This window comes from Pelophylax lessonae (assembly GCF_965119305.1).
Source record: "Pelophylax lessonae genome assembly, chromosome: 1".
Classification (NCBI taxonomy): domain Eukaryota; kingdom Metazoa; phylum Chordata; class Amphibia; order Anura; family Ranidae; genus Pelophylax; species Pelophylax lessonae.
The window spans coordinates 160662967-160677675 of NC_138768.1; the positions used below are offsets into that span (position 1 = coordinate 160662967).

Sequence of the window (14709 nt, forward strand, 5' to 3'; positions counted from 1 at the left end):
GTGGAAGCGTGAATTCAGTTGTTGTATGCGAACTCGGCACACAGGAGCAAGGCTACCCAATTGTCTTGCGAAAATGTGGAGAAGCAGCGGAGATATTGCTCAAGGGTCTGGTTTGTCCTTTCTGTTTGACCATTACTTTGAGGGTGATATGCTGAGGATAAGCAGACTTCGAAGTTCAAGACTTTACAAAGGGCCTTCCAGAATGTGGAGGTAAATTGTACTCCACGGTCGGACACAATGCTGCCGGGTAGACCATGTAGTCTCACGATCTTTTTGACAAAAGTGTGTGCCGTGTCCACGGCCGACGGAGTGCCTACCATGGGCAAAAAGTGGGCCATCTTAGATAGGCAATCCACTACCACCATGATTGTGGAGAATCCCTCTGGAGAAGGAAGGTCCACTATAAAGTCCATGGACAACATTTCCCATGGTTGTTTCGGAACAGGAAGTGGTTTCAACAGACCCCAGGCCTGGACGTGGCTGCCCTTACTCCGAAGGCAGGTCGTACAGGCACTCACATAGTCCTTGCAGTCCTGTCTTAAGCCGGGCCACCAATAGGATCGTTGGATGAGTTCCAGGGTCTTGCGGACCCCAAAGTGACCGGCTAATTGATGGTCATGAAAAGCTTTAAGGACCGTGATTCTGGCTTCCTGGGGTACAAAGATCTTATCTTTATGCAAGAAAAATTTTCCCTGTTTCTGGAGTGTAGAAGTCTCAGGAGCAGAGCATTGAGCAGAGGCCAGTTCAAGGGTGGTCCTAAGATCAGGCTGAATTAAAAGAAAATTTTGAGAGGACAGAATTGTACTAGGGGTGACATCCACAGGAGTTTCAGGAAACATCCGCGAAAGGGCATCTGCCTTTCCATTCTTGGATCCTGGCCAGTACGTGAGATGGAAATGAAACCTCGAAAAGAATAGCGCCCATCTGGCTTGTCGAGGTCTTAGGCGTCTGGCTGATCTGAGATATTCGAGATTCTTGTGGTCTGTAAATATCAATATTGGGTGGGCTGCACCCTCCAGCAAATACCGCCATTCTTCAAGCGCAGCCTTGATGGCCAACAGTTCTCGGTCCCCTACATCATAGTTTTTCTCCGGCTGAGTGAGCTTTCGAGAAAAAAAAGCTACTGGGTGAAGCAAAGCTTTGGGTCCCTGGCGTTGAGAGAGGATTGCTCCTGTGGCCACTTCTGAAGCATCGACCTCAAGGACGTAAGGCAAGGCCGGGTCTGAGTGTTGTAGCACGGGAGCGCTGGTGAACACAGCCTTGAGTTTGTCGAATGCCATTTGAGCCTCTGGAGACCATTGGAAACAAGTGTGTTGCCGAGTCATCTGAGTAATGGGGGCAATGATGTGGGAAAAGTCTTTAATGAACCTGCGATAAAAATTTGCGAAACCCACAAACCTCTGGATGCCTTTCTTGTCCGTGGGGGCAGGCCAATCTAGGATGGCAGACACTTTCTGAGGGTCCATTGCTATTCCATCTGTGGAGATAATCAAACCTAGAAATTGTATTGATGATTTCTCAAATTCACATTTTTCTGCTTTTGCAAAAAGCCTGTGTTTTCTGAGGGTGGCCAATACTTTTTGCACATGTATTCTATGCAAATCCAGGGTGGCAGAGAAAATAAGAATGTCGTCTAAGTAAACTATAAGGAAATTGTCCAGGAATTCTCTAAAAATATTGTTTACTAGGTGCTGGAAGGTGGCGGGGGCATTGCACAACCCGAAAGGCATAACCAAGTATTCGAAGTGCCCGAAACGGGTTCGAAAAGCAGTCTTCCACTCGTTGCCTTCACGGATTCGTACCAAATTATAAGCACCTCGTAAGTCTAATTTAGTGAAGACTTGGCCGGAACGGAACCTCTGGAAGAGCTCAGGAACGAAAGGAAGTGGGTAGCGGTTCTTTATAGTGATTTTATTCAGGTCCCTGTAATCCACACATGGCCTTTAGGGTATGGTCTTTCTTTTCCACAAAAAAGATTCCGGCTCCAGCTGGAGAGGAGGAAGGACGAATTAACCCTTTCTTGAGGTTCTCGTCGATATATTGCCGTAGGGCTTCAAGCTCAGTCCCTGAAAGCGGGAAAATACGGCCGAAAGGGATCTCCGCACCAGGCAACAGCTCTATCGGGCAATCATAGGGACGGTGAGGTGGTAATGAGTCCGCTTTCTTTTTATCAAAAACATCCAGAAAGTTATGGTAAACGGAGGGAACATCTTGGCTGGCATTGGAGACAGGCTGAATGGAAAGACAGCTGTCAGGAGGCGGGATCTCAGGAGCCACACAATGTTGAAGGCAGTATAGTAATTTGAAAGATACTTCCCCTTTGGACCAGTCTATCAGCGGGTTGTGTGCCCGTAGCCAAGGAATTCCCAGAATTACAGGAAACATGGGTGAAGGAAGAATGTCAAAGTGAAGAAGTTCCTTATGGCCAGGGCCTGTTGTGGTAAGTACAGGTAAGGTTTCCTGGGTGATGGGCCCGGATCTGGGAGTGGTGCCATCTGCGAGGTGGATTTCCAGTTTATGGCTCTTGGTCTGGAGTGGAATGTGAAGGTTTCTTGCTACCAAGATATCCAGGAAACAGCTGCAGGCTCCGGAGTCGATGATTGCTGGCAGCTTGATCTCCCCTCCTGCCACCTGTAACGAAACAAGGAGGACCAGATGAGTGGGGTAAGGTCCCGGAATCTGGAGATGCATACAGTTGGAAACAGAGGGCTTACTTGGTCTCACTGGGCAGTTGCGGAGAAAGTGTCCATCTCCCCCACAGTACAGACATAAGTTCAGTTGCCTGCGGCGAAGTCTTTCAGCAGGGGTTAAAGCTGTACGAACCACCCCGATCTGCATAGGCTCTTCCGGCGACATCGGGTTGGCAGCAGTGGGTAGAGGTGCAGGAGATGTTGGCACCTTGAGTAACATCCAGGCAGGCTGAAAGAACTGAGCACGTTCGGACTGACGTTCCCGCAAACGTCTGTCTAACTGGATGGCCAATTGAATGAGCCCTTCTAATGTGGTGGGGGTCTCTACTCGTGCCAACTCATCCTTAAGAGTTTCAGACAGGCCTAACCGATACTGATATTTGAGGGCGGCCTCATTCCAACCTGTATCTGCAGCCCACCTACGAAAGTCCACAGTGTAATCTTCCACAGGGCGTCGGCCTTGCTGTAGTTTATGGAGCGTAGCCTCAGCAGTGGCCATACGTTGTGGGTCATCGTACAGCTGGGCCATCGCTTCAAAGAAAACATCAACAGAATCAAGGGTAGGATCTTTCTGTTCCAGTAAATGGTGGGTCCAGGACTGGGGTTCATCAGACAACAGGGAGATAATAAACCCCACTTTAACTGTCTCCAAGGAAAAAGTTCTGGGTTGCAGGGCCAGGTACAATAGGCAGGCGTTTTTGAATGATTTGAACTTCCTGCGGTCACCAGAGAAGCGTTCAGGTATGGGTACTCTGGGTTCAGGAGGAGGAGCCATCGCAGTAGGAGTGGAAGCTGACTGTCCCGAAACTGAGGGAGCGGGGTTAGAGACTGCAACGGATGGATCTGAAGTTGTCGCCAGAGATGGTGTAGTCAGGTACTGTAAACGACCTTCCAGTTGGAAGTAACCATCTTGAAGATTCTTCACAGCCTGGGTTAATGCTGCAACTTGCTGGCACAAGGCTTCCAGCGGGGAGGCACCTCTCTCGGCTTCTGTCATGGCTGGATGATACTGTCACATACCTGATCCGAAGCCGGAGTGTATAGAGGGCTCCCCTTGCGGCTAGGTGCAGAGCACCCCTGGAAGTGGGACAGGGAGTGCTGTGCCCGAAGTAGCACAGGTTGCCGGCTGGGATGGCCAGATAGAGGCTGGAGCCAATGAGTGGTAAAGTCCAAGGTGGATCTCGAGCACTTGGCAAGCCAGGCAGGTGTGCTGCAGGAGCAGAGGTAAGCTGGGTAGCCCACAGGATACTGATAAAGCGAAGTCAGGAGCCAAGCCGGGTCAGACACTGGAGAAGGCAGGAGAGAGTCCAGGAACACGCCAAAAGGTCAGGAGCCAGAGGTTTCAAGAGGAGTCAAGGTCAAGCAATCTGGGTCGGCAACAGGAAGTCAAAGATCAGCAAGCAAAACAAGGCACAGGGGAACACGGGAAGCTGAAGATCATCCAGCAGCTAGTGACTGTAGCTGCTGACCTTAAATAGGCCGTTTGGCGCCAAGCGCCATTACGCACGATTGCGTTTGCCCGGAGTTGGCCGCGCATGCGTATTCGCACCAATGCGCGAATGCGCTGATTGACCAAACTGTTGGTTGTTACCTGACAAGCATGCGCAATTTTGAAGCATGACATGTTTGGTATCTATTTACTTGGCGTAACATTATCTTTCACATTAAGAAAAAAATTGGACTAACTTTACTGTTTTAATTTTTTAATTCAAAAAAGTGTTTGTTTTTTCCAAAAAATGTGCGTTTGTAAGACCACTGTGCAAATACGATGTGACATAAAGTATTGCAACGATCTCTATTTTATTCTCTAGGATCTCTGCTTAAAAAAAAATATATAATGTTTGTGGGTTCTAAGTTACTTTCTAGCAAAAATACTAATTTTAACTTGTAAACAACAAGTGTCAGAAATAGGCCTTGTCCTTAAGGCTCCATGTACACGGGACGTTAGAAAAAACGTCCTGCAAAGCTATTTCTGACGCCGGGAAAAAGCAGCTGTTAAACATGCTTTCAGTAGCTTTTTCCATTTGCGTTATTGCACGTTTGGCCACGTTGCTTTTAGCAGCGTTTTTCTGCCTCCATTCAAAATCAATGGTTCCCTCGGATAAGGGTCTGGTATGGATTTTGGGGGGGACCCCACGCCGTTTTTTCGGCGTAGGGGGCTACCCTCAAATTCCATGCCGGACCCGAAGGGCCTGGTTTGGAACCTGGGGGGGAACCCCACGCAATTTTTTTCCCATTTTTGGTGTGGAGTTCCCCCTCAAGATTCTCACAGTGCAGGTCGCGCCGCAAGTCGGATCCGACTTGCGGTGACTTCCATTCAAATCAATAGGCTCCCATAGGGAACCATTGATTTTGAATGGAAGAAAAAAAACGTATAACGTGGCTGAACGTAGGTTCATCACGTTCAGTCACGTTTAGTCACGTTCGGCCGCGTTTCTGCGTTTGAAACGTCGGAAACACACGTTCGAACGCAATATAATTGCGTTCTAAAAAAAGTCCCTGAACGCAACTGCCTGCAAATGACTGTAAACGACCATGTGTAAATGGACAGATAAGATAACATGGAGCTGCGTTCAGGGACTTCTGATAAAAACGCCCAACTGCTCCTAAACGGCCATTTCCAGCGTCCCGTGTACATGGAGCCTAAGTGTTAAAGGCAAACAAATAACAACGCATGTGTAACATATGTTCTGATACAATAGAAAAATTGTCAGATTTCAATATATAGTTGACTGACTTATGTCATTGTTACTTAACAGAGTTCTCACGGCTGGTCAAGCAACTGTGTGCGATCTGCAGAACCCAGAGGAAGTAGTCACACATGTCTTTACCAATAATCAAAGCTTCTTGAAAGACAAAGAAAGGAGTTACAATGCTCCTTATTACTCGGTGCTGTACCTTGGAGCATATCTTCTAGAGGTAATATTAATTCAAATTCTTTTTGTGAATTCTTACAATTTCCTTTGACAAAAGAACACCGTAAACAAGAAAGTAGTTCTGTTAGAAAACTTAGGGCTTGTTCACATTTGCGTGGAGACCTATGGTTTTCTGCGTTAGCAAACCTCCGGTCTGTGCTCTTTCCATACTTGAGCTTAGTCTTCAGGTGAGATGTGGTGCAGTGCAGAAATCTGCAAAAATGTAGCATTTTTTCTGTTCTTCACCACAGCTCACCCACAACTCCATCTGTTTCTGTGCACCGTAGTTGAGCTGGGGTGTATAGAAATTAATATGTCACGCTGTGACATTTTAATTATATTGCTAAAAACAAGAAGGTAAACATTGTTCTGTGTTACGAGACATCACTGGCCTGCGCTTCTTGGGCATGTTTACAAGCAAAATACATCTGTAATTTAAGGTGAACCTTAGAAGTAATGAAAACAATGAAAGAACAAATTCTAGTTGGTTCTCTGTATATACATCAACCCTTGCTCCAACCTGGCATTATCCCCACTACCGGTACCAGAGACTTAACAGCCATCACAGAGGTATTATAGGACTTTCGGGGAAAAAAAAATGATTTGACTCCATGAGTGGAGTCAAGGCCTTTGTATAATGTGCATTACTAAAGGACTTCCTTACGGTTTGTTTACAGCAGCCTGCAGCTAAAGCAAAATGCATTACGCTGTTGTGCAGGGGCATGTACCGAGGTGGGTTGTGTAAAAAGGCAGCATGTCTGCCTTTTTTGTAAAATATACCTCAACACAGCATTATAGTGTGAACAAGGCATGTAGAAAAAGTTTGCTTTGTATGTGGTTGTGTTGATCCAATGTTGATCTATGCAAATAGGCAGCTCAACTTACATAGTGTGAACAAGCTCTTTGAACAATATTAAACCCAAAAGTGAATATTTTATTTAATTACAGCTTACCAATTATTAGGTGTGGTTGGAGCATAAGGTTTCTTTGTTAAGCTTTTTTCTTAATCGTACATCACGGGACACAGAATAGGCCATAATAATGACTATCAGGGTTATACGCCACCTATAGGTGAATTAACATCGGCAAACCAATAGACAGTTCCCCCTATACAACCCCCCCCCCACACACACACACACACACACCCACAGAACCTCAGTTTTTTTCGCCAGTGTCTTGAAGGTGATGGTCATGGCTATTTAAAAGCTCTTCAACCTACATGATATCCCACTAAAGGGGCGTTGTGATCTATTCGGATGGCTAAGCGCTAAAAAGATGGTACCCGAGCCTCGGATGGAAAGGAACGAGGTCTGGCCTGTAATGCGACCTGCTGGACCCTGAGAGTTGGAACCCTGGTTATCATTTCCAAGGATTTTTCCATCAGGGTGCTGTAGAGGTCCAAGGGTGTGGACCCCAATATAAAAAGGGGGACCCGGTCCTTGAAGGTCTAGAGATGACAGGGCCCGCCGTGATGGGTGAAGATTGGGCCCTGTTTCAGGATGCTGCAGTGGGACTGGTACGTTTTTTCCTTCTCTTTTAAAAAAAAAAAAGAGGTGATGGGAAAATTTGTGCACTATTACCTCTCCAGTGCCTGCAGTACTGTGTTTTTTCACTAGGGGTCAGTAGTCTCTGGGCGAAGATGCCTTGTATAGCGTTGCCTTGTTCTTGTGTTTTTTAGCAAAGAGCTCAGCTTTGCCACACAGCCAGGCAGACCGCGAGGTCTGTAACAAACTTCCTCTAAGCGCGCGCACGCACGATGAGCATGCATGGAAAAGCATGCATGTGACGTCATGAGCGTGCACGTGACACGTTGTTTCAGCTTGCAAGGCGGGCAAAGTTCACAGAGCTGCTGGCTGAAGCTGCAAGGGACACAGAGCAGGTTTCACTGGGGCATGTGAGTCTATGGGGCTTGGACACGGCTGGAGGTACTAGTTTCTGGAGGTGGGGTAGTAACTATGGTGGCTGCGGAAGGCTGGATCACAGTTTTCCTTACAGGATAGTGTAGAGATGGTTTTTACCTCAGATCTGGGTCTTACTTAAAGTAAGCAGCAGGGGGGGGGGGGGGGGCACAGGATTGGTGGGTCCTAGTCTTATTCCTGCTGTGCTGTCTTCCCCTGATAGGCCTGAAGCAACTGGCCAATCTGAGCCTTTATGCTTGTCGGGTATTGTTGCTACTTCCAATGCCTCATCCTATGTCACAAAGGATGACTTGGCATCTGCCTTGGCTAGTTTTGAGGGTAAAATAGCCGGAATGATTGACTCTGTATCGCAGGGGGGAGGAAACTGGATAGATCTCCCTCTCCCGAGTCTGGGAACAGCAGGGATCCGGCTGGGCACCTGGACACTCAGGCCTGAGGGGGGACCCCTAGTTTAGAGCCAGAGTGGGTAGAGGATATTGAAAAAGTAACTGTGAACAACCTGGAAGAGGGGCAGGCTGGAGATTCCTCTTCAGAGGAGCCATTTTCAGCCTCTCACTCACAGAGGTTGCTGATTTAGTCTCTTACCGAAATGGTCCGGCTGGTTTTAAATTGCCTCCGTTAGAGGTGTCAGAAGCCTCCTTCTCTTCATTGGGCTCCTTATGCCTTCAACAGAGTTCCCAGCCTTTCCCTTTACAGCCTCTACTTGAACAGCTGGTGTATGCAGATTGGGATCACCCTCATAGGATGTTTATGCCTCCAAAAAGGTTTCCCTTGCTATATCCTATGGAGGAAAAGTTCAAAAGAAAGTGGTGTATGCCTTTGGTAGACGCTGCTATTTCTTCTGTGAACAAAAATGTAATCTGTCCGGTTGACAATGCCCAGGTATTTAAGGACCCAGCGGATAAAAAGTTGGAGTCCTTGCTAAAAGCCTCACTTGTCGTTCCCGGGTCGGCAGTTCAGCCGGCAGTAGCAAATAGGAATTTGCCAGTCCTAAAAAAATTGTTTTAAGAGGTTGGCTACAAACCTGCCTACTCAAGGGGAAACTATTGAGGAATTTGCGGCGCTTCCTCGTGCCTTGTGTTTTGCAATAGATGCTTTCCAGGATTCCATTCAACAGGTGTCTCGCTTTGCACTTCTCTCAGTACACATGCGCAGAGACTTGTGGCTTAAGAATTGGTCGGCGGAATTGCCATGTAAGAAGTTACTGACGGGATTCCCATTTCAAGTCTGCTTTATGAAGGGGTGCCCCCACTCACACGGGTGGGGGGAAGGCTTCTACAATTTTCAGAGGCTTGGGAAACGGTAGTACAGGACAGGTAAGTCTTGTCCACTGTGGCTCAGGGCTACAAGATAGAGTTCCAGGAGTTCCCTTGGTTTCTGGGTTCAAATGTTCCCACAAGTGTTTACAAAGGTCTTGGCTCCGGTGTTGGCATTCTTAAGGTCTCAAGGGATCTCAATATTGGGATATCTAGACAATCTATTACTCATCAACCAGGTCCAGGGCTAACACAGAATGTGACCCTAACACTCCAGTTCTTGGACCTGGGTTTGATTCTAAACATAGAAAAAACATCATTGTGGCCAGTTCAGGTTCTAGAATATCTGGGCCTGATTCTGGTCACAGCAGTCACGGGGTAATGTGACAGAGCCTGACGTAAGAGGAGTGGCTTACCGGGTAACTGGCGTGGCACAGGTTCACCAGAGGTGCGGAGTCTAAGTGTTAGCCGGTTTTCACCAGGGGCCCCAGATGGTGGGGATGGATTTGGCTGCTTGCTAACACCAGGTCGCGGTCCCCCGGATTCCCTGGTGGAGCCAGGATCAGGTCCAGGACCAATAGCTGGTAGCGGATAAACAGATCAGGATCAGGCAGGAGAATGGTCAGGACAAGCCAAGGTCAAAGGCGGGCAGCAGGTAATCAGAATCCAAAGACAAGCCGGGTCAGGTAAACAGGATCAGCAGACTACAAACAGGCACAGGAAACAGGAGAGCTGAAGATAACACAGCAACTTCCTGTAGTGACAGCTGTGTTTAAATAGGCCAATTTGGTAGCCTCGAGCTATACTGAGGTAGCCTCTAATTATTCCAAGGTAGCCTCTGACTATTCCAAGGTAGCCTCTGACTTTTCCAAAGTAGCCTCGAACTACTGCAAGGTAGCCTCGAACTACTGCAAGGTAGCCTTGAGCTATTGTAAGGTAGCCTCTAGCTATTCAAGGTGCCTCTTCGTACGCGCAAGCGCATAGGCATTCGCCGGTTGGCAGCGCCAGTGCGCCTGCGCAGGGTATTGATTCCCTGACATTGCCCCCCCTTAAGGGCAACCTCCGGGTGCCCAAAAGATTGCTTTTGTGGGGATGGTTGCGGAAAAAATTTCGGATTAATTCTTGGGCATGGAAATTCTGTACCGGTTCCCAACAGTTCTCTTCGGGGCCGTAGCCCCTCCATTTAAGTATTGTAACTGATTCCTCCGTCTTCTGCAGTCTAGGATGGCCTCCACCTCAAATTCTTCATCCCCGTTGATGGTGACAGGAGCAGGTGGTTCCGAACTTCTACCTGGAAAGGAATCAGGTACTGCAGGTTTCAAAAGTGATACATGGAAGACCGGATGGATCTTGAGGGAATCGGGTAGAGTTAGTTCGTATGATACCTCATTTAATCTCCTCTTCACCGGGAACGGGCCAATAAACTTGGGTGCCAGTTTCTTGGAAGGGCATGTCAATCGGAGGTTGGTAGTGGCTAACCATACCAGGTTGCCAGGTTGAAGAACCAACTCACCTCTCCTCTTTTTGTCAAAGGCCTCTTTATTGGCGGTCTGAGCCCTGGTCATGGCATCCTGTAACAATTTGTTGTTCTCTTTAAGGAACTCCATGATATCCCGGACTGCTGGCACTGTAGGTTCAGGAACAAAGCAGGGCAAGAAGGATGGGTGAAACCCATAGTTAGCATAGAATGGGGACTGACCTGTAGCCGAGTGTTTGGCATTATTGTATGCGAACTCCGCTGACGGTAGTAGCGAGACCCAGTCATCTTGAACAAAGGAGGTAAAACATCGGATATATTGCTCGAGGGTCTGGTTGGTCCTCTCAGTCTGCCCGTTAGTCTGGGGATGGTATGCAGAGGACATTGACAACTTGATCTTCAATGAGTCACATAAAGCTCTCCAGAAGCGAGAAGTAAATTGAACACCTCTATCCGACACAATGTCCATTGGAACCCCATGGAGTCTTACAATCTCCTTGATGAAGACCTGCGCCGTCTCGAGCGCGGAGGGTGTGCCCTTCAGTGGTATGAAATGAGCCATTTTCGACAGACGATCCACTACCACGAAGATTGCAGAATAACCATCTGAAGGAGGAAGTTCCACAATGAAATCCATGGCAATCATCTTCCATGGTCTGTCAGGGACTGGTAGTGGTCTGAGCAGGCCCCATGCTTTGTTTCGGGTTGTCTTGCTTCGTGTGCAGATAGTACAGGAGGAGACATACTGCTTACAACATTTCTCTAAGTCGGGCCACCAGAACGTGCGTTGAACCAGATCTAGGGTCTTGTGAATCCCAAAATGACCAGCCATCGGGTGGTCATGACAAAGTCCCAGGATGGACACCCGGGCACTTTCTGGAACAAAAATTTGATCTCCTCTCCATAGCAATCCATTTCTGGGTACCAGTACAGTTCCAGGAGGATGGGAAGCATTTATTGTGGCTTGTCTCAGAGAGGTAAGAAGGTCAGACTGTAATAGCAGGAAATTACCTTTGGTCAAGATGGTGTCAGGTACAAGGATTCCTTTAGAACTGTCGTACATTCGGGAGAGAGCATCGGGTTTCGTATTTTTGGAACCGGGTCGGTACGTTATATGGAATAAAAACCTGGAAAAAAAAAGTGCCCATCGTGCTTGGCGAGGTCTCAAGCGTTTGGCCGTCCTCAAATACTCCAGGTTCTTATGATCAGTGTAGATAAGTATAGGATGTGCTGCCCCTTCCAACAGGTACCTCCACTCCTCCAAGGCGGTCTTGATGGCAAGGAGTTCCCGGTCCCCTACATCATAGTTCCTCTCCGCAGGAGAAAGTTTACGGGAGAAAAAAGCCACCGGATGGATCAGGTCCTTGAGGCCTTGATGCTGGGAGATGACTGCTCCTACTGCGATTTCCGAGGCGTCAACTTCGAGGATGTAAGGTAGGGCAGGATCCGGGTGGCTGAGGATAGGGGCCGAAGTGAACAGCTCCTTTAGAGTTGTAAATGCGACTTGAGCCTCGGGAGACCAGTGGAAATGGGTACCCTGTTTGGTGAGCAGGGTAATAGGGGCGATGATAGAGGAAAACCCCTTGATAAATTTCCTGTAGAAATTTGCGAATCCTATGAAACGCTGAATCCCCTTCTTATCCACAGGTGCGGGCCAATCCAGGATGGCGGAGACCTTCTGAGGGTCCATTCTGACCCCTTCAGAGGAGATTACTAGACCGAGGAACTGGATACTCTGCTGTTCAAACTCGCATTTCTCAGGTTTTGCATAGAGCCTGTGTAGCCGGAGTCGGTGGAGTACTCTTTTAACGTGTTCTCGGTGCTGGGCCAGGGAGGAAGAAAAGACCAGGATATCGTCCAAGTAGACAATCACAAAGATGTCCAGATAGTCTCTGAGGACATCGTTGATGAAGTGCTGGAAGGTGGCCGGGGCATTGCAGAGCCCGAAAGGCATTACCAAGTACTCATAATGACCGAATCGGGTGCGGAATGCTGTCTTCCATTCGTCCCCCTCCCTGATACGGACCAAATTGTAGGCTCCCCGCAGGTCCAGTTTGGTAAATATAGTGGCGGTTCTTAATCTCTGGAAGAGTTCAGGAATCAAGGGTAGGGGGTACCGGTTCTTGACCGTAATTTTATTTAATTCGCGGTAGTCCACACATGGCCGAAGTGAATGGTCTTTTTTTCTCTTAAAAAAAGATCCCAGCTCCTGCCGGAGAAGTAGAGGGTTGGATGAATCCCTTCTCAAGATTCTCCTTTACATAGTCCTTTAGGGTACCCAATTCCCATTCAGACAAAGGAAAGATACGTCCGAAAGGGATCTCGGCCCCCGGGAGTAACTCAATCGGACAATCATAGGGGCGGTGGGGGGGTAGAGTCTCGGCCCCTTGTTTACTGAAGACATCCAGATATTCATGATAGGGTAATGGAACAGAGGAATGTATCTCCTTATCAGTGTCCATACAAAGTAGAGTGCTAGGAGCACTATAGCGTACTGGCAGGCAATGATTCTGGCAGTAAGGGGACTGGAACTTGACGTCTCCAGAAGTCCAATTTATTTGCGGGTTGTGCGCTTGTAACCAGGGTAACCCCAGAATAACGGGGAACAAGGGAGAAGAGATGGCATCCAGGCACAACAACTCCTTGTGACCTTCGAGGGTGACCACAGGCAATGGAGGGGTTTCTTGAGTTACTGGCCCAGACTTGATGTGGGACCCATCTGCTAGGAAAATGGAAAGTCCTTGCGACTTGGGTCGAAGTGGGATGCGTTGTTGTGCAGCAAAGGTGAGGTCAATGAAGCAGCTGCATGCCCCGGAATCAATTATAGCGGTGACCGGGATCAGGCCTTCTGGAAGCTGGAATGAGATAGAGAGAGCCAGGTGAGTGGTATTGTTGCCAGAAACTGGGTAACTTGAGGGAGATTTAGAAAGACACTTACGCATCTTCGCTGGGCATGTGCGTACAAAGTGTCCGGCTTCTCCGCAATACAGACACAGATTGTTCTGACGTCGCCGTAAGCGTTCTTCTGCCGATAAGGAGGGACGCATGAGCCCAAGTTGCATCGGCTCTGAAGTATCCGATTCAGGAGTAGCCGGAGCCGTGCTGCTGGGACGGGAACCAGAGGAGAAGGTGTGGACGGGATTAGGGACCCGTGGCATCATCCAGACCGGACGGGTCTGCTGCGTGGACCTCTCTGCCCTGCGTTCACGGAGCCGGTGGTCTATCTGTATGGCCAAGGCGATTAATGCCTCCAGGGTTTCAGGTATGCCCACTCGGGCCAGCTCATCCTTCAAACTTTTTGACAGACCCAGGCGGAACTGATGTCGCAAGGCTGCGTCGTTCCAGTGAGTGTCCGTACTCCAACGCCTAAAGTCAGTGACGTAATCTTCCACGGCTCTACGGCCTTGTTGAAGTGCGGTGAGCGCGGTTTCTGCGGTAGCAGTACGCTGCGGATCTTCATACAACTGCGCCATTGCATTAAAAAAAAACGACATGGTGTCCAGCTGGTTACTGTGCTCTTCAAGCAGGCGGTGAGCCCAGGACTGAGGTTCACCTTGAAGCAGGGATATGATGAACCCCACCTTGGTTGCTTCCAGGGAGAAGGTTCGGGGTTGCAGGGAGAAGTATAGCTCGCAGGCATTGCGGAAGGCTCTGAACTTGCTCCGATCCCCAGAAAACCTTTCCGGCGTAGGGACCCTTGGCTCAGGAGGCAGCATCACCACCGTTGGACCCGAGGGATGCCCAGAGGAAGCCATGGAAGCAGCAGAAACCGCAGGATCCGTGGAGGAGGTTAGGGACTGAACACGACCCTCCAACTGGGTATAGCCCTCTTGCAGGGACTTAACGGCTTGGGTAAGGGCCGTGAGATGCTGGCAGATGTCATCCATAGGAGAGGCTCCTCTAGCAGGCTCAGTCATGGCTGTGTTATACTGTCACGGGGTAATGTGGCAGAGCCTGACGTAAGAGGAGTGGCTTACCGGGTAACTGGCGTGGCACAGGTTCACCAGAGGTGCGGAGTCTAGTGTTAGCCGGTTTTCACCAGGGGCCCCAGATGGTGGGGATGGATTTGGCTGCTTGCTAACACCAGGTCGCGGTCCCCCGGATTCCCTGGTGGAGCCAGGATCAGGTCCAGGACCAATAGCCGGTAGCGGATAAACAGATCAGGATCAGGCAGGAGAATGGTCAGGACAAGCCAAGGTCAAAGGCGGGCAGCAGGTAATCAGAATCCAAAGACAAGCCGGGTCAGGTAAACAGGAACAGCAGACTACAAACAGGCACAAGAAACAGGAGAGCTGAAGATAACACAGCAACTTCCTGTAGTGACAGCTGTGTTTAAATAGGCCAATTTGGTAGCCTCGATCTATACTGAGGTAGCCTCTAATTATTCCAAGGTAGCCTCTGACTATTCCAAGGTAGCCTCTGACTTTTCCAAAGTAGCCTCGAACTACTGCA

At 48.8% G+C, this 14709-nt stretch overlaps 1 protein-coding gene across 1 annotated transcript in view; it reads left to right on the forward strand.

Annotated features, from left to right (window-relative positions):
* The window catches only part of SLF1 (SMC5-SMC6 complex localization factor 1), a 181734-nt gene that overhangs the window by 22850 nt on the left and 144175 nt on the right, over positions 1–14709 (forward strand). The window contains exon 4 of the mRNA XM_082247713.1: positions 5450–5609. Coding sequence (XP_082103839.1) covers positions 5450–5609 — 160 coding nt within the window. The remainder of the gene's footprint in view (positions 1–5449; positions 5610–14709) is intronic.